This window comes from Pseudopipra pipra, chromosome 2, assembly GCF_036250125.1.
Source record: "Pseudopipra pipra isolate bDixPip1 chromosome 2, bDixPip1.hap1, whole genome shotgun sequence".
NCBI lineage: Eukaryota > Metazoa > Chordata > Aves > Passeriformes > Pipridae > Pseudopipra > Pseudopipra pipra.
The window spans coordinates 85,125,136-85,147,577 of NC_087550.1; the positions used below are offsets into that span (position 1 = coordinate 85,125,136).

Sequence of the window (22,442 nt, forward strand, 5' to 3'; positions counted from 1 at the left end):
TACAGGTTTCTGTAAATACCACAGTGACTTTTTCTTGGAAAGAACAAATGTTTAGGAAATGACTGCAAGCTAAACTGACAAATACAGACACTGAATAAGAACTCCTGAGTCATCTCAAACTAATTTTGCAAATCACTGTGTAATTTACAGATCACATTCATGAAGTTGCTAAATTAGCATTCCAGGATATCACTGGAAATCTCCTTTCCTCTAACATTACTCTCAGCATTAGCTCAAATGCCTTTAACAAGAGGAAACCTACCCCGCAGACACAGGTGTACCGGCAGCAGAGACACCAGCCATGCAGCTGAGAACTGAGCAAGCTCAGCAGTTCTTCGCTAAAGCATAGGCTGGATGTGTAATTGTTAATGTGTCAGAGGGCAAGGTCTGGTTAATTTTATAAGTTCTTGGTATCTACACTAAAACAAATAAAGAGAATCATTAAAAAAAATAAGGATGGCATAACATGGTGCTACGGCATAACACCGCTATGCTTCTACAATTATTTTGAACATTTATCATTTAATATTATGAGTTAAGGAGGGAAAAGGTCAGAAATTGTTATCACAAACTGTCTTAGAGGGGAAACTGATTACAAACATTTGAGAATTGTTCTTTCCTAACACGAGAATTTTATCCATACAAATTACTGCAATTAGATATTCATTATCTCTCCCCACAACTGATGAACAAGTTAAAACTGCAATGGTTAAGGCTATGGAGTGGTTAAGGCCACTCCATTCTCATATGGACTCTTACTACCTCTTTATAACCGATTAAGAATGTTTTCTGATTTATACTTTAAAAAAAAGTTTAAACCGCTTGACAAATATTCCATTGTTCTTATACAGCTCAGTGCTGCCACTTGTTTGGGAAAATGAAAGGTAAGTTGAAAAATGCACCTTTTCTATTTTCATCTCTAATTGAATTCTCTCTTGACCCCCTTATTCCCCATGGCTGTATTTCAGGTTTTGATGATAAGAAAAAGAATTTTGTATTTGGATAATACAATTTTCTCACTTGCCTTCAGCGACCTTCAGCTCAATTTCCTCTCCCTAGAGACACTGTATATTATAGAATTGAATCAAAATCCTTATTCATAGAAAAAAAGTTCCAATTTAATCTGAATATTCAGCATTTTACACTGGTCAGGGTGATGGATGGCAAATTGAAATGCTTTTGGTTCAGGTAATCAAATGGTAGAATTCAGACTTGTATTGAAAAAAATAATGAAGTCTATTCAATATTCTCATAAGGTGCAAAAAATGCACATTACCTGGTAGAACTGAGGCTTTTTCTTATTAGCTAAAAAATAACATCTCCACTGCAAAAAGTATAGTAAAACATTAAGAATTTATGTAGGTTAGAACACGTGAAAAGCAGCCACCTTTGGGGGAAAATGCAGGCATCTTCCTAAGAATGCTCAAGCAAATGAGTACAAAACTAGGGGGAAAACACAACTATTCCCAGTATGTACCTGCAGTGTTCAGTGGTGGCTTACCGAAGCCTTTCAATATGTTTTTAAATGCTTTTAGAGAAAGAAATACAGCCCTTTTAATCACTTCAAGTGGTTTGATATACTGAACTACTGTAATGCTTCATTTCCATCCCCAAAAGTTTTGTGAAGTAATGTCACCAGGTATCTCATTATTTCCCAAGGACTACCGATTTCATTTTGGAAAACCATCTTGCTACTTTTGAAGTTCAACTCCAAAACAACGATTGATTTGAACAACTTCAGCTTGGTACCACCCTATTGATGCAACTTGATTGGACATTTGGACTTGGACAAGATGCCTCCAGGAAAACAAGAGGATAATGACGTTGCATAAATATAGTTTGGTTCAAAAATTCCATCAATAGTTATTTTCTTTCCTTCTAGAGATGCATGGAGTTATGCTGTTTGGTTTCCAAGTACTCTATTCCAGTTATTTCTTTTCTTTTATCTGGCATATTTAAGCCACAAGGAATGCCAAATTGGCACCACTAGCATTGAATTATAAACGTAATTGCAGCAACCTAAATGTTAAGGCACTGTGTTAAACATGAGGTCCTAGACTGCCCCTACTGGTTGTACTACAACTTGTGCAAACAGAGAAGCCTCCTCCATGTTTTTCTCTCTCACTCCACACAACGTGCACCTGGTGCCCAGGCGTTAGTTATCCAGGCCAGGAAGATGAGGGGAATTTCTGTTCAGAGGAACTTCCCCAAACCTGGCAGACATGAGGTGGCCTTCACAACTGGGGAAGAACATTTTTCATCATTTTTCCTTCCTCCAGATCACAAGCAGCTCACAGGAACAGCACTCAAACTTGAGCTTCCTCTGTGGAAACAGAGAGCTCTGCACAATGCTGGACACACTCACAGGGCTTTTATTTTCCCTATGCAACCTGTCAATGGAGTTTCCCATAACAACATGTTCAGTTTCACAGCCACAGGGTAAAGATGGAGTGTGAAGCACACGGAAAAATCATGCACAGAAACTCTCAGGAGCAGGGTAAGTGCTCAGATTATCAAGGATAATAGCTACATTAAAAATACTTACAATTAGAAGCTCTTAATATTGAACTAACTCTTCCAAATTAAGAAACATTGGCAGGAAGTGGTGAATGCTAGCAAGAACAGTAACTTGTGATCCACAGCACAGTCATGGGAGAAGAGCTGAACCTAGGGAGACACACAAATATATTCATTTCAGTTAAGTCCCAGATTAAAAAGAATAATAAAAAATGCATTTTTTCAACCTTCTTTGCAAAAGCAATTTAGGAACCAAACATTACATGCAATGCTGTATGGTATGAAGGTGGTTATGCAATGCAACCCACTAAAAGCTACACCCATGAATATGAAAATAAAGCCCAATTACCGTTCCCAGATCCTTTACCTCCTCAGGACTTGCAGGAATAGAAGTCATTAAAATGCAATATTTTATAGGTTAAAGTGAATCAAATACCAAATGGATACACAAAGTCTGGGGTGTTTTACATAATCAGAAACACAAAAATGAGCTTAAGATGTCATAGAACAGGATTTAAGGATGTCATTTTGAAGTAATTAAAGTAGAAGTTTGACCTCTGTCCTGAATAGGATGGGAAACAAGTGCATAGTTTCTCTGGATCCCTTTCCCTCACATGGCGTGGGGAGGCCCAGTTCTAGTTCCATTTCCATCTGAGGAACCATTCCGACGTCTTGAAGGATAGGGAAAGGGAACTCCAGCATCAGGGGTTTCTTCAGGCCCTGAGCCTGGAGGGGAGAGGTGCCCTCCCCTCTTCTCCCCACCCACCTAGCTCCATGGCCTGCACGGAGACAGCACACACGCGTGGAGAGGAGGCAAGAGGGGGTTTATTGTTGGGGATGTTACATTTATAGGGTTTAGGAGGATTTACAGAGTAACCAATTAGAAGTCTCAAGGGGCTTACAGGAACACATAATCACAGGAAGGGGTTAACAAGGTCCAATGAGAACACCTTAGGACATCTTCCCAGGACATTCCCGCATGGGAGATAACAGTTGCTGTGGGGGGTGTTGGGAAGAAGAAACATGTTTGCAAGGAGACCACAAAAAGCCATTTTGAAACATGTTTAAACAACAGTTTTCTCATATAATGCAGGTTTAGTGCTACAAGTTTCAATTAACCTATCAGCTGCATTTCAAGGTCTAGAACAATTAATGATATTTGCTGCATGCGCTTATTTCTTCTGAGAGTTATTTGGAATTTCTTTTGTGAACAACTGCGTGGGAATATAAAAAGTATAAGACGTGTGACAGGAATTTGTGCAGTTCTGTACAAAAGAAAATTAGAAAAATATTTTAATTTTGTTGAAAAGTTGCATTCCAATCTTGATCCTTCCAGAAAAGCTCTTAGAACCAGTCCCTGTAGAAGGGCTAAGTATGGAGTTAGGACAGTAAAGGTATGTGAGGAGGTGCTCAAAAGACAGAAATGGCAGCATTAAAATACTAATAAAAGCTGGTTTCATTTTACCAGGGGGACTATTCCCAAAGGCCATATTAGCCTGTGGGCACTAAGCCTCACAGGGGAACTTTCACAACCAAGGCTCTTCTGGAGGTGGGTCAGATCAGGAACCGAGGTCCAACCCAGAGAAGCCTGCATCACCCAGATAAATTTAGCCCTTGTGAATGCTCCTCATACATCCAAATTATATCCTTTAGCTGCAATTATTTTCCCCAGGATCATGTGGAATATTATGCAAGCTTTGTCTTCTTCCAGCTTGCACTTTTCTCATTTCCATAATAGTCCAGTATTGGATCTATACCTTGGCAGTTGCTGGCTGCTGTCACATTCACTTCCCTTTTCAGCTAATAATATTAAAAGCTAAACATTAATTACAGGGACTATTTCTCTAACCTTGTCTCTGGGACAGAATATTTAGTTGGGAACAGTATAGTCTGTCACAGCTGCAGTCTATTTGATAAGTGCTTCTTAAAAGCCAGACTAAGTGTCTGCTGGGAACCCTGTCTCACTGACAACTGGAGGAGCTGGGGGCTTTTAAAAGGAGCAACGTGGCTCAAGGAAGCCATTTGTTAGTGCACCTCCAGTGCTTTCCACAGAGCAATGGACAAACATCGTTTGTGCAAAATACTATGTCCCAGCATTCCAGGGGCGTTTGTTCTTCCTCTGTAGGCTCACCCCAGTGGGCGTGGAGGGGAGCAGACGTTCCCATGTTAGCTGGCACACCACATGTGAGCTGCTGATACGCTGTGCCTTGTTCACTGCGAATGTACGCCAGCTTGGGTAGGAGTTTAATAAAGCAGCTGAAGCTAATACCATTTTTTGGCACCACATGAAAGAGTTTGTTGCAGGGTCACATATATGCATATAAGGGGTCATGTACCAGCAAATTTTCAGGAAATAGTAGACATGCACATTATTAGACTGAATTGCTGTCTGGCTCCAACATCTAAAATATGTGACCAACCAGCTCTTATCCTAAGTCTCAGCATTCTGATGCACTCAAATCAGAAAAACGTGTAGGTTTTTTGTGTCTTAAAAGAAGTTTCTAAAGAAGGAAAAGAATACAGAAACACTTGAAGAACAATAATGCTGAATTAGTACCCCTACTGACACAATATTTAGATTAATAAACACTTTTCAAAATCCAAGATTGCTTCTAAAATCTTGATTTTAAAGAAATTAATCTGAGGCTCATATATATATATTTAATTAGGATTTTTAAGCCATTAATTTTGTATTTCCAATACTTTCTTTGCAACTACAAGGGCTCTTTTTAATATACACATTTAATGGAAGATAACATTATTTCATAATCATAAGACTCTGGAGCTTTATAAGAAAAAACACTAAATCTTATTAAACCTGTGATAAAATTACTGGTGTTGGCAATCTTGCAGACATATGCCTAGAGCTGCACAGTGTTTTCCTCCTCTAACTACTGTAACTAAAATGACTTTAATGAGAGCAAAAGAATGTGGCTCTGTCTGCCCAGAATATTTTGGAATTTTCACTTTTCCCTAATGAAAATGAAAACAAATACTTTTTTTTTTTCTGTAAGCTTTTATGGACATCTGAACTGACTTTTGTAATGAAGAAGGATTAAGCAAACTCAGGAAAATTATAAATGTGGTTTGTATTAGTGTCCTAATTAGCTCATAAATTTAGAAATAGTTAATCTTTTAGTTTTGCTGAATGAAAATAGCAGTCAAATTGCAGATCAGATCTTGTAACTGGAGTAATGCAGTGCTGAATGAAACCCCCCAGAGCATAGATGTCTGATCCCATACCATTATGAAAAATGGAAATCTTGCTACTAGCTTTGAAGAGCACAAGGTGAATTTAACCAAAGTTGAAAATATTACTCAAGTAGCCAGATACTTAGCAGATAATAATAAAAAAATGTGATTTATTAGGTGTGTGCTTCTCATTGTGTTGCAATCCAAAGATTAACTATATTAATTATTTTTAGTTCAGTGAGCTAATTATAGCAGTGGCAGCTAGCATAATTCTGTGGTTTACTGCAGTTTCCATCTAACGTATGTATGTACATATGTACACAGACATTCTAAAACCATGCCTTAGAAATATACATGTTATTACAGAAGCAGTTGTGGGTACCAAGTGATAAAAATATACTTGTCCATTACATGATTTCCATTTCTTTAGAACTGCAAAAACAGAAAAGGAGTTGTAGTGGGTTGACCCTGGCCAGATGCCAGGTACCCACTAAAGCCACTCTCTCAATCTCCCTCTGCAACTGGACAGAGGAGAGAAAAAAAAAACTAGCAAAGGATTCATGAGTTAAGAGCTGGGAGAGGTCAGTTACTGATTACCCTCACGGGCAAAACAGACTCAAAGTGGGGATAGTACTTAAATTCATTACTAACAGGATAAGAGCAAAAGAGTGAGAAATTAAAAACCTTCCCCCCACCCCTCCTTCCTTCCATGTTTTCCCTTTTGTCCCCCAGCGGTGCAGGGAGATGAGGAATGGGTTTATGGTCAGTTGTTGTTTCTGCCACTGCTCAGGGAGAGGAGTCCTTTCCCACTCCTGTGGGGTCCCTCTCATGGGAGACAGTCCTTGATGGACCTCTCCAGCGTGAGTCCATCCCTCGGGCAACAGTTCTTCTCAAACTGCTGTCCCATGGGTCACTCCTCCATGGGGTGCAGTCCTTCATGAATGAGCTGTACCGGTGTGGGTCCCCTGCAGGGGCCACAAGTCCTACCTGGCAGAAACCTGCTCCAGCGTGGGCTTCCCCCTCCATGGGCTGCATGTCCCCAGCAGGACCCTGCTCCATCTTGGGCCTCCCATGGGGTCACAGCCTCCTTCATGCATCCACCTACTCCAGTATGGGCTCCTCCATGGGCTGCAGGTGGGTCTCTGCACCCCGATGGTCCTCCATGGGCTGCAGGGGCACAGCTGCCTCACCATGGTCTGCACCACGGGCTGCAGGGCCTCAGATCCGGCGCCTGGAGCACCTCCTGCCCCTCCTTCTGCACTGACCTTGGTGTCTGCGTTGTTGTTCCCATGTTCTCACTTCTCTCTTCCCTGGCTGGAATTCTTTCTGCGCAATACATTCTGTTCTTAAATATGTTATCACAGAGGCGTTACTATCACTCCTGATTGTCTTGGCCTTGGCCAGCGGAAGGAAGCCTGTCCTGGAGCTGGCTGGCATTGGCTCCATGGGACAGGGGAAGCTTCTAGCAGCTTCTAACAGAAGCCACCCCTGTAGCCCACCCACCCCCCCACTACCAAAACCCAGCCACAGAAATCCACTATAGGAGTACAGGCACTGTGTTTTACACGGCCTCCTCAATAATCTAATGAAGACTGCTCTGATGAAACATAGAGAAAAGTTGATTCTATCCCAAAACAAGTTTAGGTCTCAGTTCTTCTGGCTGGGTCCTAGCCAAGTGATGGAGATGAAAGAGCCAAGTACCTGGCATGGTAGCAGACAAGCAGCTGGCAGACACTGCAGGATGCTGCATACAATAGCTCAGAGTCTCCTCTCCCCTTTAATGATTGCACCAGGATGAGGTTGGAAGAGAACTGGGCTCAGTAACACTCAACGTGGAGAATGAATGGACTCCCATTCTCACACCCCATAAACATCCTCATGCACACCTTGTTAAACATCACCCCAGAGACTGCATTTCAAGCAGTTTTTCATAAACTCCATGTGACCTGGATACAATGCTAGATAAAACCATCGGATAAAATACAGCACTTGAAGTATGTGAACCTGGGATTAGAAGATCAGGGTGACTTAATGCGGAACCAGCCTTCACATCTGGACTGCTGTTAAACATTGCCCAGTCCAAGGCCCCTGTGGGAGAAAAACCAACACACCGATAGTAATTCAGTAAAATGTACCAGAACTGTTCATTGCTAGCCCTGCAGTGATATGCAGCAGGAATTAATCTAAAAACACGATGGCAAACAACTGCTAAACCAATTTTGTTCTTTGCTTTCTAGTGCACCTGCTCTTACAGCATCTACATTTTATACTCTCTTTTTTTTTCCTTGCAGAGATGTAAATGTTCCCACATTAAGCAACTGCTCCCATAAAGAGATAGCCAGTGACAAGGCATTAGAATCTAATTACACGGTGTGTGTGATGAGGAAACAAAATGTGTCTTCAAGTACAGATGTTTAAATGCCTCTACTCATGACACAAGCTGGCAAGTTAAAAAGCATTGTGTAATTTTATCTCTGCTTTGCTCTTAAAGAGTTGTACATCAGCAAGATAATAACCAGATCCTATATTGCTGCAGTATTCCACCTCAAGGTGGTGGAAGACAGAGAAAATTCAAGCCTAAAGTCTCAATATCATGCTCTTCTGAGAGCTTTGCTGGCTGCCAAACATGTGCACCAAGTCAGCATTGCTGACATTTTTTTGTCTGCATATGATGCTACTTCTGGAGGCCATATGACCTGTAGTTCACCATCCTAGCTCTATTTTTGGTAAGCTGCTGCAAGAAAGGATGGAGTGGCCTGGTTAGCTGGTATGGATGCATAGCTTAAGGCTTTCCCAGTTATTACCATTTTCTCAGCCTTTCCTTTCAGTTTAAATGAGACAGCGTAAGGCACCCAATGTCCTCTCCATGCTCCCCCAAAATTAGTACCAGGACTAGGAATTTTTGTTTGAGTGACAGTATCCCAGACTTTATCTTTCACTTAGTGGAAAGAAACATTGACACTCTGAGTGAAGTCTCTCTGACTGCATACCATAAGTAGGTTTAGAAGGAACGTCACCTTGGCAGCACAACCTCAATGAGCTCTTCTGGCCAAAATTTTCAATAACAGCAACTTAAATAAAAGTGACTGGTTTGCCAGAGACATTCAGCACACTTGCTTCCTACTAAGTTAGCACATTGGGAAATCAGGACAGTTATTTTAGTGCTTATATATAGGTTAGAACCAGATTTCAGATTTGAAAGTTGTGAAATGTGTCAGCAAAAGCATTATAAACACATTACAAAAGCAAAAGCCTGACCAAAAGGCAACAGTTTAAAGAGGTACTGTAGTTCTCCTCCCTATATAACAGGCTGTCACGATTTAACCCCAGTCAGCAGCCAAGCCCCACTCAGGCAACTTGCTCACTCCCCCACCAGCGGGATCGGGGAGAGAATCGGAGGGTAAAAGTGAGAAAACTCATGGGCTGAGACAAAGACAGCTTAACAGGAAAAGCAAAAGCTGTGCACACAAGCAAAACAAAACAAGGAATTAATTCACTGCTTTCATGGACAGGCAGGTGTTCAGCCATCTCCAGGAGAGCAGACCCCCCTAACAGTGACTTGAGAAGACAAATGCCATCACTCCAAACATCCCCACCTTCCTCCTTCTTCCCCCCACTGAGCATGATGTCATATAGTATTGGATATCCCTTTGGTCAGTTGGGGTCAGCTGTCCCAGCTCCCACTTTCCTGTGCACACCCAGTCTGCTCACCAGAGTGGCAGTATGGAAGGCAGAAAAGGCCTTGGCTCTGTGTTAGCACTGCTCAGTAATAACAAAAACATCTCTATATTATCAACCTTGTGTTCAGCACAAATCCAAAACACAGCCACATACCAGCCACTGTGAAGAAAAATAAGTCTACCCCAGAGAAAACCAGCACAAAGGCATATGAAAAGCTCTAGAATAAGGACTCATAAAGATCCTGCAGTGAACTGCATTTTGATCTCAGGCTTGTGTTCCACTTCAACCTCCCCCTCTGTTGAGTTATGACAACTCTGCTTTTGAGACCAGATGAGACTAAATCTAACACAGGTGTGTAAAAGTAAATATAATACCCCAAACACATTATTCTATCTAACTTTAGACTTCTAAAATGCGGTTGTGTATACCTCAGATACTAATTGAGATTCCTGTTAAATAGTGGAGAGGAACAGAACTTTTAAATCATGTTACTTCTGACCTAGGTTACATGTCTACCTCAGGATAACATTAATCAGGCCTTAGAAATGCTGTTTCACTCCCACTAGTACAGAGGGTGTGGAGACGCCTCTTTAATACCCATATGTCCAAGTTGTAGAGACCCAAGGTTATCAGGGAAGAAGCCCAGCCTTCACTGCAAAATGCTGATTAGGAACAGAAATATTCCCTATGAACAGCACACAGTTACAAATAAAGGCAAAGGGGGACCTTGATATATAGCCAGGAGTGTATACTGGCAGTACTGCTAATCACCTTCAGAGACAAGACCAGTAAAATAAAGCCAGAAACAAGCTGTATGCAACAGAGACAACAAGATCTAGAAGCTCATGTGGCTCTTCAGCTTCTCCATGAGGATTAGTAGCTCCACACACTGTACAGAGGGAAGTACTGTGCTACAAGGATATACTAGCGTGGGTGTACTAACTCCACTGCACTGTGTTGTTAGGCCCAAGCACTCCTGTCGTTAATTGGCATGAGCTATATCAATACACCACTCTCTTGCACTTGTTAAACAAGTGCCTTACCTAAAGTGTAGTGTGTGTCTTTTACAACAATGCTAAGTGTAACCCCATCACTAACCTTTCAGGTATCAGTTGGATATTGCACACTCAGTTCTTTATTATTCAATATTTATTCAGGGGATTTTTAAAGGAGCCCATCCTTAAACCAGGTAGATACATTTCACATAAAATGTAAGACACTAGAACAGATTTTTGTTTTCCCTACATTGAAAGCAACATAGAAAGGTACAGTTTCTGTACTTACTATGCCAGCAAGAACATGGAAATAGTGGTCAAAAAGGAATTTCAAGTTTAAATTCTCAGTGAAAGATCTGAACAAAGAGGTCCAACTTTAGTACTTCTCCATTTTTGGCCAAGCCTGGACTCCTCTATCTCTATAAACACACATCCCTAGCAGTGAATACACTGCTGAGTAGACCTAATTCATTCAGAGACACATTCAAAATATCCGTGTGAATTGCCAGTATTGGTATAACCTGGTGAGGATGCCCAAAGTGTCTTCTGTTTAACAGAAGGCATGGAATTGATTCCTCTCTCATACCAATGTTAATCATGACAAACTCTAATAAAGTCAGAATTAGAATGGCTTTGAATATACACTAACATGCATGAGAGAACACTGTGACTGTGTATATCTCTCATAGGTGTTTTTTTTCTTTTCTTTTTTCTTATTTCTCATGTTCCTCTGAGAGATCTCATTGACAGTTTCAACAAAGGGCATCATCTCTACACAGATAATATCCAACTCTACAACTCTGTCAAGTCACTCTCTGATCCACTTCTTGCCACCTGTCTTCAACGTGTCAATCAACAGATGGCTACACCATCACTAAGGAACGCTTCAAAGGCATTCAAAATGTTTTAAAAGTACTCTTTGTTCCATGTCTGTTGCTCTGCTATCAGTCTTCTTAATTCAGCCTTCAGTTCTCAGCCAAAAATCTTGCTACTGTCCATAACACGGGGTTTTCTTTTCCTCTGCTTTAAAGCTAGTTCCATAATATTTACAGATTTATCCCTACTTTGACATCTGCTTCCTCTGTGTTATGTTGAATGTTTTACTCCAGCTTAAAGTTATGGTGTTTGGTCCACTTAAGCTTTCCAAAAACATACTTTCCAGCTTCACCAACCAATGGGCAGGAAACAGAGTACTGCTCTACTTCAAAAAGTGGAGACTCTCTCAAGAACTTCCACCACTCTACAGGTTTCCTGGAATGCAGCATCTCATTTAAGACTTGTGAAAATATATTTCAGTGTCTACAGCAGTAAGTCAAAGTTCTCTGGTACACTTACAAGAGTTACACTGCTTTTTGCCAGATGACTCTGTTTCTACAAAAATGTAATTCTGCTATTATCAAAACATAATTGTGTTGGACTGTTCTGGATTTCTCTCACAGCATCTCATCTTTTGTTTCTCCTCAGCCCTTCATCTCTGTGCCCTTTGTCCAAGCTTCCAGACATGAGAAGGCAAGCTCATTCCTTCACTTACATAATCGATTTTAATCTTGTCTGCATTTTTAAGCCTTCCCTTCAAACCACTGTAACATGCAACTGGTATCATCTTTGGTACAGCCTCAGTTGCACAGTAGTAACGTTCTCAGGATTTGTGATAATAACCTGTCAGAAATCTGGAGTGTCTCTCACAGTAAAGGAAGTGGCAGAATGGTAAAATGGATAAACATGAGCAAATGAGCAAAACCACAAGAGCAAAATTCAGTGTAGTGGAAGTAGGGATCTGATGTAAAAACATGGATGACATGCTGAAGTACAAAAAACCAAGGAAAAGAACTATATGGGGCAAGGCTCAGCTATCTAAGACCCCACTGACAAGTGTACCTAGGAAGCCTCACAGAGGTGTCCCCGAAGGCTGGCAGCCACAAATTTCCAGTGTATATTTTCCAGTGCAAAAAAAAGGCTGCAAACAGATTGGCACAGATGGTTCACTTAATAAGGGGATTATTCTTTTGTTTGTTACTGCCTCCACTTCTCCTTTCATCCTATCATTTGCAATCCCATAACACTAGCACTAATCACAGCAATTGTGTAGAACGGGCATTTACTGTTCACCTTTTAACAGCATTTAACAGCTGGAACAGCTCACACACTTTCACAGAATCACAGAATGGGTAAGTTTGGAAGGGACCACAGTGGGTCATCTGATCCAACATCCCGGGGGATCCAAGCAGGATCATCCCACAGCACATTGCACAGGATTGTATCCAGACAGTTCTTGAGTATCTCCAGTGCAGGAAATTCCACAACCTCTCTGGGCAATCTATTCCAGTGCTCAGTCACCTGCATAGTAAAGTAGTTCTTCCTCATATGCAGGCAGAATTTCCTGTGCATCGGTTTCTTGCTGCTTGTTCTTGTCCTATTGCTTGGCACCACTGAGAAGAGCCCGGCTCCATCCTCTTGGCACCCTCCCTTCAGATACTTACACACGTTAATCATGTCCCCTCTCATTCGTCTCCTCTCAAGGCTGAGCAGGCCCAGCTCCCTCAGCCTCTCCTCATTAGACAGATGCTCCAGTCCACTTATCCTCTTTGTCACCTTCCACTGCACCTGTTCCAGGAGTTCCATGTCTCTCTGAGGAGCCCAAAACTGGACACAGCACTCTTGATCCAGCCTCACCAGGCCTGAGCAGAGGGGAACACCTCCCATGACCTGCTCTTCCTAATGCACTCCAAGGACACACTGCTGGCTCACAGACAGCTCATTGTCCACCAGCACCTCACACAGTGTGATTCTTGGGGATGGTCCTCTGCAGGGCTAGAAGTTGGACTCGATGATCCTTGTGGGTTCCTTCCAACTCAGCATATTCTGTGATTCTTCAGAGCCACTTTCCAGCAGGTCAGCCCCCAGCCTGTACAGGTGCCCGGGGCTACTCATCCCCAGGTGCAGGACACAGCATTTGCCTTTGTTGAATTTCAGACAGTTCTTCTCTGCCCATCTCTCCAACCTCTCGAGGTCCCTCTGGAGGGCTGCACAGCCCTCTGGGGTATTGGCCACTCGCCCCAGCTTTGTGTCGTCAGCGAACTCGCTGAGGAGGCATCTGCTTCCCCATCACTTTGCCAGCTCCTTTCAAAAAACCAGCCAGTGAGGAGCAGCCTGTGAGCTGCCGCAGCTCCGAGACACCGAGACCCTGTCTCAGCTCTAAGCTCGGCACAGGGGGCGGCGGTGCCACCGGTTGACACAGGCGGGGCGGTCCCACCGCCCCCCCCACCCCGGCCCGTCACCATGGCGACCGCCGCCGCGTCCTGCGGGGCGGAAGGGCCGCCCTCTCGCGAGACGCCGGGGCCGGGCCGGAAGGAGGCGCGTGTTTGAAGGCGGCGGCGGGAGGGGCGGCGGCGGAGCTGGGTGGGGGTGAGCGTCTGTCTTTCGGGACACTCCTGCGGCGGCGGAGCTGGGTAGGGGTGAGCGTCTGTCTTTCGGGACACTCCTGCGGCGGCGGAGCCGGGTAGGGGTGAGCATCTGCCCTTCGGGATACTCCTGTGGCGCGGAGCCACCTCCCCCCTGAGCTGCTGCTAGGGGCAGGTGCCGGCCCGAGGGACCGAGCGTGTGGCGGCGGCGGCGGTGGCGGCGGTGGTTCCCCACTCCCGGGGCGGCGCCGGGCTGGCCCTTCCCCAGAGCCGTTTCCTCACACGTCGATGGTGCTCGGGGCTGGCCGGGCACAGCCGCGGGTGTCGTGAAGGTGTTGGTCTGACAAAAAGGTAGCGAAACGACGTGACCTTCAGGTTCAGAGACGGAGTAACTGAACTGCTGAGTGGCGACAGTTCAAGTGATGCGGTGTTATAGGGCTTCCAGTTCTGCCACAGGATGAGGATGAGCATTGGTTTTTAATAGTATTGTTCGTTTGCTAGATGTTATTCATTTCCAAATTGAGGTGCTTATTTTAAGGCTTCTTCAGCAAAGTATTGACATATAGAATCATAGAATAGAATAATTTAGGTTGGAAGAGACCTCTAAGGTCATCGAGCCCAACCATACATCTTTACTGCCTTATGCATATAGATCAAATACTGACAAAGGCTTTTTAAAAAAAACCCAAAAGCAAACATGAGGAAGCATAGTTTTTGTTTAAACTGTACCAGATCTCGATAGTAACTTGGTTCTGTTAGCGTTTCATTCCAGTCCTCTATCTCTCTCTAAAAAACAATATGCATTCTGTTTGTTTCAGTTGAGTAGCTGAACTTGAAATCATACTATCCCAATTCTTGAGTCACATTGGGTTTTGCATTGGTTTTGAAAAACTGTAAAAATGGATGTCAAATATCAGTTTTTAAAATATTGAATGACTCTGTGATACCAAGCTTTGGGTATTCAGCTGGGCATCATGTGGGGGGATTGCAATATTTTAAGTCAGTAGCACTGACCTCTGAATGAAAATCGAACCTTCAGTCTTAGTTCTAAACCTCTTGACTGAAAGACTTGCTTCTTAAATCTTTCTTGTTCTATCATCAAGGCTTTGCATAAACTACTTAGACATTTAGTTCTTAGCGTGTGCAAGTCAAGTCTTATTCATCGTAATACATTGAGGTTTAGCACATTATTAGAGGATATTTGTTAGATATCTCTTGAGAAAGTCCAAGTGCAGTGTCTTTTTGTCCAGTCTCCATCATTTAAACAACATGCTTCTAAAAGAAGTTATCTATTATTTAGAAGAAATTATTGGAATTGAATCTGACTGATTAATGGGTAACACTTATAAAGTGTTGTTGAAGTCACGTATTAGAATGTAACTCTCAACTCCTGGTGGTATCTTGAGGGAATAAATATCAACACTTGGTTAAAACTGTAAGATTTAATAATCATATTTTTCTTAACAGGAACCATGAAGTCTGTGAAACACTAGAAGTCAAGTGGAATGTTTAGATGATTGTCAAATCTTTACTTTGAATTTGAACCAAGAAAACAAAGAAACTGGTAGAAAATGTCACCTGGGAAAATTTTGCAACCTGCAATGAAGATGAAGGTAGATGAACTCTTTTTGTGCTGGTTGAGTCAGCCTGCAACTCAGTCGACAATAAAGGACTGCTTGAGAAGAGTCAAGAATGAAGAGAAAACAGAGATTGGTAATGCAGATTCAGGAAACAGTAAAAATGAGAGGTTCACTAATAAAAATTCCAATTCCAAACAGTCCATATTAGGAGATACCAGATTGCCTTTAATGTCCTTCAGTCCTCCTCAGCTTTCTACTACTCTTCCATTGGCAACTCCAGCTACCTCAAGGAGCATTTCTAATGTTAGAGCAACACGTCAATCCTCAAGAACAAAAGTAGTAAGTTTGTTTCTTACTTATTAGACTTATTTGTTTAAATGGAACTGCATTTTGTGTTTGTGGTTTTGGTAAATTATGCAAGTAAGTAGTTTCCCCTCAGGAGGTATCTGGGGTGGAGAGAAGCAGCAGCACTGAACATAAAATTTCAATATTTGTGTGTCATTAGTTTTAACGGTTGGTGGCCTAAACTTCCAAAAGATTGTCTTGGCTCCTTGCAGTCTAACTGTGGACAAATGTAAGTCCTCATGTTTGTGCTCCTTTTATAACGTACTGCCTTGACTGCAAATATTCCTTTGTCTAATGATACCAGGCACTATTGTTAGTACAAGACTCAAATTTGGCCACACTGAATCTGCATATTAACAAAGTAATTGTTTTGGTACTGCATGGTACACTCAGTGCTTCCTTTCTAATGAGGTCTTCATTTATAACAGACAATACCCTCTGTGCAAGAATGACAACCCTGCCCCCAACCTGAAATACTCTTTTTAAACTTGCAGTTCAGTTCAATCTAGTTTCTAGCTCTTTTCATAAATAGTAAAAAAAAAAATGGATAGAAAATTATGTGGTGTTTGACAAAATTAAGCATTGCTTATGTATGATCTGCCTTCATAGGATCACAGAATTATAGAATGATTTGGACTGGAAGGCACCTTCAAGAGCATCTAGTTTCAGTCCCCCTGCTGAGCAGGGATACCTTCCACTAGAGCAGGTTGCACAAAGCCCATCCAGCGTGGCCTTGAACACTGCTGGGGATGGGGCATCCACAACTTCTCTGGGCAACCTGTTCCAGTGCCTCACCACCCTCACAGTAAAGAATTTGAAGATTTTCTTCCTAATATGTAATCTAAACCTACTCTTTCAGTTTAAGTCATTTAAATCCTTGTCTTGTCTCTACATGCCCTTGTAAAGAGTCCCTCCCCAGCTCTCTTGTCAGCCCCCTTTAGGTACTGGAAGGTGCTATAAGTTCTCCTCAGGGCCTTCTCCGGGCTGAAAATCCCAACTCTCTCAGCCTGTCTCCATAGGCATGGTGCTCCAGCCCTGTGATCATCTTCATGGCTCTCCTCTCGACTTGCTCCACCAGGTTCACATCCTTCTTACAGTGGGGACCCCAGACCTCGATGCAGCACTCCAGGTGGGGTCTCAGCAGAGCAGAGTAGACAGGCAGAATCACCTCCCTTGACCTGCTGGCCACGCTGCTTTTGATGCAGCCTGGGATACCATTGGCTTTCTGGGCTATGAGCACATGTTGCTGTGTCATGTTGAGCTTTTCATCCACCGGCACCCCCAAATCCTCCACCTCAGGGCTGCTTTCAATCCATTCCCCACCCTGCCTGTATTTGTGCTTGGGATTTCGCTGACCCAGGCAGGACCTTGCACTTGGCCTTGTTGAACTTCATGAGGTTCATGAGGACTTCGAAGAGTTGTTAAGAAGCATGCTGTTTGTGCTATAGGACTATAAATTCATATCTTTTAATAATACTGGGAAATTGTAAGAGGTCATCACTCCCAATTACTCTACATACTTTGGTATCTAACTCATTACACTGGCCAAACCTGCTGTCCCAGGGAAGCCTGCTCAGGTTGGTGAGGGTAGAGAGAACAGAGCTGAGGTTGTTTAAGAGTATTGGTTATTTTTAGTTTGTTGTCAATGTGCCTTGAGTGTGTATACTTACCTAGCTTGACAACTTTAAGTCCCCACTTCTTAGCTTCAAAACATCACACTTCCAGTCTAGTGTTTGTTTAGATTGGTTTTTCAATAATATGGACCTCTACTTATGTGTAATTACCAGCCAGACAGCAAGCCATGACAATTGATTTACGTATTTTTTTATGTTCACACCATTATGTTTTACTGCACATTTCACCTTCATTTCTAGTGAAATGCAGAAAGTCAGCAGATGCTCAGTTTATTGTATTAGATAGACGCAAGCAAAGGAAGAGTTGCCATTAAAACCCACTGTTACTTGATGTACTTGATTGCTAATTTGTGTAGTGTAACTTCTCTTCACGTGTCTTGGTTGATTACTTGAATAAGATCCCATAAAGAGGAATTAGAAGAGATTAATGAAGAGTAACATTCTTTACTTAATTGGAATTGTTTATATAGTGCTGAGAGAAAACCTAAGAGGGTTAAGTTTTTGATTGCCTGAAGAAGGTTAGGCAGGGGGAATTTCCAAGCAGTAAGAAATTTATTTATGGCTTTATTATTCAGCTGAACTGAAGCTTAATCCAAAAGTTTCTTAATCTTTAAGTGTAAATTGCATTTGCAGCTGACATCAGATCTTAAATACCACCAAGAGTTGCATAATTGCATGTGTACACCATGACTGTGTTTTCTCATAGAAAGCAAAATGTACCCTATTTCCTGTAAACTACCCGCTGCAGTGTCAAAACTAATGCATCTGGTTTTGTACACTTAATTATGTTTCGGAGATCAAATCACAAATGGTTTTACCTACCTCATATGAGTTTAAGTACGTTTGAGGCCCTCATCTCACTTCTAGAAATGCAAGAAGCTGTTTCAGATAGCTTTTTTAAAAAGAAAGCTTGTACCGTAGATCCAGTAATACAGATTTAAATTCTAAATAGCAGTCCTAGAAAGTGGTAAAAGTTAATGTGCTTAGCTCTGTGTGCCCAACAGTGATATTGGGAAAGAGCTTTTACATCCAACCATAAAGAGCTGGAAAATTATTTCTTTTAGGACTATATAAATCAACTGAAGCATCTTATTAAACTTTTTCTTACTGTACACTGGAATTCTCATAAAACATCATACAAGCAGTAAACTCATTTTGGCATGATATGTTTTCAGTGTCAGTGAGCTGAATCACTGCATTTGATTATGGGTAAGGTTGCTGTATTCCTTTTCATGTGTCTTAAAATGTTCTTGCAACTTTTTTGAAGGACACCAAACAATAAAGCTGATAACAGAAAACTGCCATGCTCAGGTTATTACCAGGTAGTAAATATGAATGTGTAGGAAAACATTTTCATACTACAGGTTTCTGCATTTATTAGAAAAACATGCTTTTCAGAATGGGAAGCATTCTCAGAAGACCAGTCTTGAATCTAACTAGATATTTAATTTTTGACACTTTAAACAGTAGCATATGAGCAAAATAAGTTGATGTGCTGATGGCTACCATTAAGCACTATTTATTCAAGGAGATCTTTCTTTTTTTTAAGAAGTTAGTTTGTAATTGAAGTCTGAGGGTTATATTTTTATCCAAAATTCAGAAGTTGCCATGTGTTTTGCTGAAACACTTATGTCTTGTCAGAGGAGAATTTGCCATCTTTCAAGATAGTTGAAGCCCTCCACTAATTAGCAAGTCTAAAGTACTTTCTCCAGTAATAAAAGAATTTACAAGATCTTTATATTAAAGATGAACAAAAAACTGAAGTGCTTCAAACAGGAATTATTTCATCTGAACAGGCTACTTAAAACCATATTCAGAGTAAACTATTGGCTTAAGCCACATGCACATTTTGAAATCTAGACAGAACTCTACCATGAAAATCTATCTTATAGTGTGTTTTAGTGCAAGTGAAAACAAAACAGTGTTTGGTTAGGGTTTTAGTTTTTCCTTCAGAGGAGGTGCTTTGCACTACTTGCATGGTTGCCATTCACAGTGGGGTTGTTGTCTGACTGTACCCATTGTACCAACACTGTACTTGCAAAGTTCTGGTCACTTTTCTTATGTGATGTGAAGTGCTTGCTAGCACTTCTTATTCTGCAAGCAGTCCCGTGCTAAATCTTAAAATAACAGAAAATCAGAGACATAGAAAAATTTCAACATTCTTAAATATTTTCTGAGTATATTGTTGAAGAAAGGAAATTCTAGAGCTGTAACTTTCCAGCTTGAAGAATAGCTGTTGTAGATTTCTTCTAACCCTCATCACTACTGTACATGGATTTAACAGTGTTTCTGGTGCCCTAGATTATATTAAACATATGGGGTGTACACAATTGTACACTATTCATCACATTGTCACAAATGCCAGTCCTCAAGGCCTAAAAAGTGCCATAGGCAAGATGTTTAATCCTAACCAGCTGGTGTACAAGGCATCTGGGGAAACAATTTACAGAATTCCCTATGGGCATTTTGTGGGGTGGTGGTGCAGAGAGAATGTGATACGATGTGAAGTGCTTGAAAGTTATTTTCCGTTTCTCTGCAGGGTCAACCTTTGATATAAAGGTACTTCTTGGAGTGGTTTCCCTATATTCTTTGCTCGATAAGCATATGTTCACACTTGATATCCTGTGACAGTTAAAGCTTATTGCCTCATATTTCTGTAACTTGTAATTTTTTTTTTACTATTGTAATATATTGCTGCATAGCTTTTTTCATCAATAATATTCTTGCCAAATTTTTGTTAACAGTTACTCGATTTAAATGATGTAGTACTGCTAGGATCCATTTTAGTTTAAAGGGGGACTAGAATTAAACCTTTTAACATTGACCAAAGTTTAACACCACTAAAAGAGTTGCTTTTTGAAACAAATAGTTCTGAGGGCTTGAGTTAAAGTGTAACTAGGCTTGTACCTGCATCCATCAGACCTGTGGTACACTATGCCTGTCTTCTGCAAGTGTGCTGGCAGTGTCTTTGGGGACTACCTTCTATTAGCATGGGGAGAAACAATGTTCATAAAACATGCCAGAAAAATAAGAGGAATGACAGTGTTTGAATCCTGTACCCTGCTCAAGTAGTTGTTAAGCTTTGATGTTGGCCTTCACGTGTCCAGCGTCTGGTCGTATTTGGTGTCTGCATCTGAATTGCTGCCATGTATGCCTTAATACTAGAAGCAATACTAACTACTGAGCCTGGGTTATGTAAACTGTATTAGCACTGCACTGCACACCAGATTACGCTGTGCAGGACTGAGTGTGGTCTAACACATACGCTCCCTAAATCTGTATTATGCAAAGATAGTGTTACTAGTGCCGTGTCCCATCGCTAAGTGAGGGAGGGTGGTGGACTTGGCTTTCAACTCGAGCCCGTGACTTAAAGGGAGACTGTAAATAACCTGATATCAAACTGATGTACTTTTACAGTGATAACAGTGTACTATGACAGATGTCAGCACTAGTGTGTTCACAATAAAGCTCCTTCTATGGTGCCAATAAAGCAAGGGCAGCCAAAAGTTCATATTAAACTCTAGAAGAGTGCAGCTATAGGTGTTCCTATAAAATCATTATTAGTTTCAAGTGTAGTGAAATAAGAGTAGTCAGCACAAGCAGTGCTGCTAGTATGTTGTGTTAATCTTCTTAAGCTTTGCTGTACTGAGTAGCTTGGAATAGAAGAACCATTATACCGATTAGAGAACTATCTGTTCTTTTTATTTATAATTGAGAAACTTAATGTTATTCACTGTTGTAGCTTTTTGATAGTGCTCCTTATTCTATTTGCATCTTGTACCCTGGGATATAAATGTTACTTTTCTTAGCAGTTATATTAATTCTGTTGAGCTTTGTTAGAAGAAATAGTGAATTGTTCAAGTGAGAGTTGCACTTGAAAGTATCTGTCCTACTGTAAACTCATATTTCTTATATACTGCATCCAGTCTTAAGAGTTTTTGGCATGTCTAGTGCTGAAAAATGGAATTCAGAATTATGTGTGGCTTTCTTGAAATTTGAAGTTCCCCTGAATCCTGTCAGGGGACAAATTCAAATATTTGGATGAAATTTATTAATCATAGTCACTCCTTTTGAGTAACTAACTCTTATATAGCTTTGAACGTTTTTTGTTTGTTTTTAAGATCAGTACTTAATTCCAGTTGCTTCTCTGTCCGGTCTTTCAAAACATATAAGCTTAATTTTAGCTTTACATCAGCCATTTAAACATTTATTCTTTTAACTGGTGTTCAATCTGGGAGGAAATTAGATATTGATATAGAGGAGATAGCTTTCTCTTTTTTCCTTCAGTGATGCTTGAGAACCCATCTTATATTTTTGAGAACCTTTCCATATGCCCTACACTTACTCTGTCAGCAAGAAATACACTTGAGGCCAAAACTATATATGGACTTCCTTCAGTACAAAAGTATAAATGCAGCTCATCCAGTGTACTGGTTTGTCCACTGATTGACCTAGTCAATGACTGCACAGAATTTTTCAGCAAGCCATGTTATGAGAAAAATCTACAAAATGCCAGTGGTAGTATCATATGGCCAAGCCTTGGGAGATTTAGAGGCTTTGCACACACAACTGTGTTAAAGTTGCCTAACTTTCATTGAAGTCGTTGCATTGATTCGAGGAGATACCAGTTAAACGCACTCACTGTTTTTTGCAGTCAACCACAAAGGTTACTAAATTTAGTGTTTTAACAGTGGCATAATGTGTAAATAACTCCTTTGTGTTGGGCTGTATTAGTGTGGTGTTCTTGTCTTCAAGTTAACCACATGGTACCAATGTCTTGGTAGATAAGATCAGTTTGTATTCTGCAAATGACAGATACAACTAAAAATGGGTCTATAGAAACCTAACCAGTAACTAAGAAATGTTTTTAAAAGTGTGTTCCAGTACTTCATCTTAGATGTGCCCCTTTTGCATAGCAATCACCATTCTATGTAAAAAATAGCTAGAAACTATAGAGCCACCCAAGTAATATTTCTAGACCACAGGTACTTGCAGGGTGCTTGTGCTGTTGAGATATGTGTTTAATTAACCTTGTGCATACTGTTTAGCTTCATTCATATGGAATTAGACTTACATATTTGTTCTATGTAGATCTAA

At 41.2% G+C, this 22,442-nt stretch overlaps 1 protein-coding gene across 2 annotated transcripts in view; it reads left to right on the plus strand.

Moving 5' to 3' along the window:
• Positions 1–13,645: 13,645 nt before the first annotated feature.
• The window catches only part of PPP2R3B (protein phosphatase 2 regulatory subunit B''beta), a 47,969-nt gene continuing 39,172 nt past the window's right edge, over positions 13,646–22,442 (plus strand). The window contains exons 1-2 of one of the 2 annotated variants that reach the window (XM_064646207.1): positions 13,646–13,840; positions 15,254–15,705. In XM_064646207.1, the coding sequence (XP_064502277.1) occupies positions 15,358–15,705 (348 nt within the window). In that variant the 5' untranslated portion in view covers positions 13,646–13,840; positions 15,254–15,357. The remainder of the gene's footprint in view (positions 13,841–15,253; positions 15,706–22,442) is intronic. The other variant, XM_064646208.1, reaches the window with a different exon arrangement.